At 53.5% G+C, this 2,112-nt stretch overlaps 1 protein-coding gene across 1 annotated transcript in view; it reads right to left on the reverse strand.

Annotated features, from left to right (window-relative positions):
• The window catches only part of IL20RB (interleukin 20 receptor subunit beta), a 30,115-nt gene that overhangs the window by 8,605 nt on the left and 19,398 nt on the right, over window positions 1-2,112 (reverse strand). Inside the window, exon 5 of the mRNA XM_007457567.1 lies at window positions 766-916. Coding sequence (XP_007457629.1) covers window positions 766-916 — 151 coding nt within the window. The remainder of the gene's footprint in view (window positions 1-765; window positions 917-2,112) is intronic.

Consider the following 2,112-nt stretch of genomic DNA (forward strand, 5'->3'; position numbering starts at 1 on the left):
TTTTTTTTTTTTTTTTTTTTTTTTGCGGTACGCGGGCCTCTCACTGTTGTGACCTCTTCCATTGCGGAGCACAGGCTCCGGATGCGCAGGCTCAGCGGCCATGGCTCACGGGCCCAGCTGCTCCGCGGCATGTGGGATCTTCCCAGACCAGGGCTCGAACCCGTCCTGCATTGGCAGGCAGATTCTCAACAACTGCACCACTAGGGAAGCCCTCAAAATGATAATTTTTTAAAAACTAAAAAGTTATACACAAATGTCACTCATGGTGTTTGTGTGGCAGAATCATGGGATATGGGGTTTTGTTTTATTTCTTTTTACTGCAGGCTTTTAAACCATAAAAAATTCAAGGGAAAAAATTAAGTCAAACAAGAGGATTCTACAAACTTTCTATAAGGCCCCTCCCAGCTGAGCTCAGCCATGCTACACAGTGGGCTATGTCCACACGAGGTCCGACGCTCAGGCCCCGGCTGCCTCACCTGCACCCTCCTCTGATACCCAGGCAGCTGCCACCGGGTCAACCAGCCTTGCAACGTCTGGCCTCAGGCCTCGGGAGCTTTCAGGGAAAAGTGTTCTAGACAGCTGCCAAGTGACCCCTGCCCAGCCCCAGGGTGGACTCTCTTCGGGGGGGATTAGAACGCAGAACAATTTCGCCACAGGATCTACCCAGCCTGGGGAAGCAGGTCAGGGAAACCGAGGGGATACTCAGAACCAGAGGAAGCAGAAAGCAACGAGCATCACCCAGGAGGGGCAGACAGGCGGCCTTACCTTGCACCTTGACACATTCTGTCTGGCTGAAGGCACTGTGCCTCCCGATGGCCTTCACGAACGTCCGGACCTTCACGCAGTGTGCAGCCCCTGGCTCCATGGTTTCCAGGTGCACCGGAATGCCCCCGCGCCTCACCATCTTGACGTGTTCCTTTAGGAAAACAGAAAACAGTTACATTCTGGAGGAAGCAGGACACAAAAGAGGGAGAAGTAGGGAAGGGAAGCTGTAAATATTTCCTTTCCAGGATGCATACAGAATGTTCCTCTCATTCATTCATTTATTCATTCATTCATTCTTAAATATTTATTTATTTAACACCTACTGTGTGCCAGGCACTGGTGTAAGCACTGAACAAAACAGGGGACACAGCATTGAACAAAACAAGGTTCCTGCTCTCGTGGAGCTTATGTGGGGTAAGACAGACCATATATAACACACATTAGGTGGTGATGAGGGTTATGAAGAAAAATGAAGCAGGGCAAAGAGGTAGAGAGTGATGAGGAGGCACCAGAATAGTGATTAGGGAAGACCTCTCTGATAGGGTAATATTTGGACAGAGACCTGAAGGTCAGAAATCTGACTGGGGGTTTGGCCGGGCCACTGCTGCCAGGGGGATCAGTGCAAGGAAGACTGGAGCCTGTGGGCAGTGCCTCGTCACACTTGCATCCATCCACTGTCTGTCCATCCATCTGCACGCCCCTCCACCCCCACTCACCCCCTGAGGGCTGTGCTCCGCGTCTGAACCTGTGGAGACTCATCTGGGCCAGGCCCAGGTGGCTCAGGGCACGTGCTCCTCTCCCAGCACAGGCTCTGCACCTCCCGAAGAATCCTAGGGATCTGCGTGCTCCCAGCCAGCCCAGGCCCTGATCAGTCCCGCACATGACTCCTTCCGCCTGGCAATTCCACCTCCTACCACTGGGCCCTGACCCAGCAGGAATAAATGCTGGAAACGATGGCTGTTGCCTGTTCCACCTACACATACCACCTTCCAGGGGAAGCTACTCAGCCCACGGTCCCCGTTGAGTGGGTGGTAGGGCACATGACCTGTCCCTCAGACACTGGCATTAGGTCAGGGGTACCCTTGGCCTGAAAAGGGTGTATCAGAGGCCAGCCAGCAACCAGTGACCCCTAAGCTTGGCCTGACAAGACAAGCAGTACCACTCAGATTTCCTCTGCTAGGAACTGATCTTGGGGAACTGATACCTGAAGCTAGAAGCAGGGACCAAGGGGAGAGGACATGGTGAGGAGGAGTCAGGCCTGGTAAGGCACAGCCATAGGCATGTGCAGGAAGGAGTGGTGAGGAATCAGGGCCTGCGAACAAGCTGGGGAGAGGGCCATGGAAAGAG

Source organism: Lipotes vexillifer, unplaced genomic scaffold (assembly GCF_000442215.2).
Source record: "Lipotes vexillifer unplaced genomic scaffold, Lipotes_vexillifer_v1.1 scaffold86, whole genome shotgun sequence".
NCBI classification, from domain to species: domain Eukaryota; kingdom Metazoa; phylum Chordata; class Mammalia; order Artiodactyla; family Lipotidae; genus Lipotes; species Lipotes vexillifer.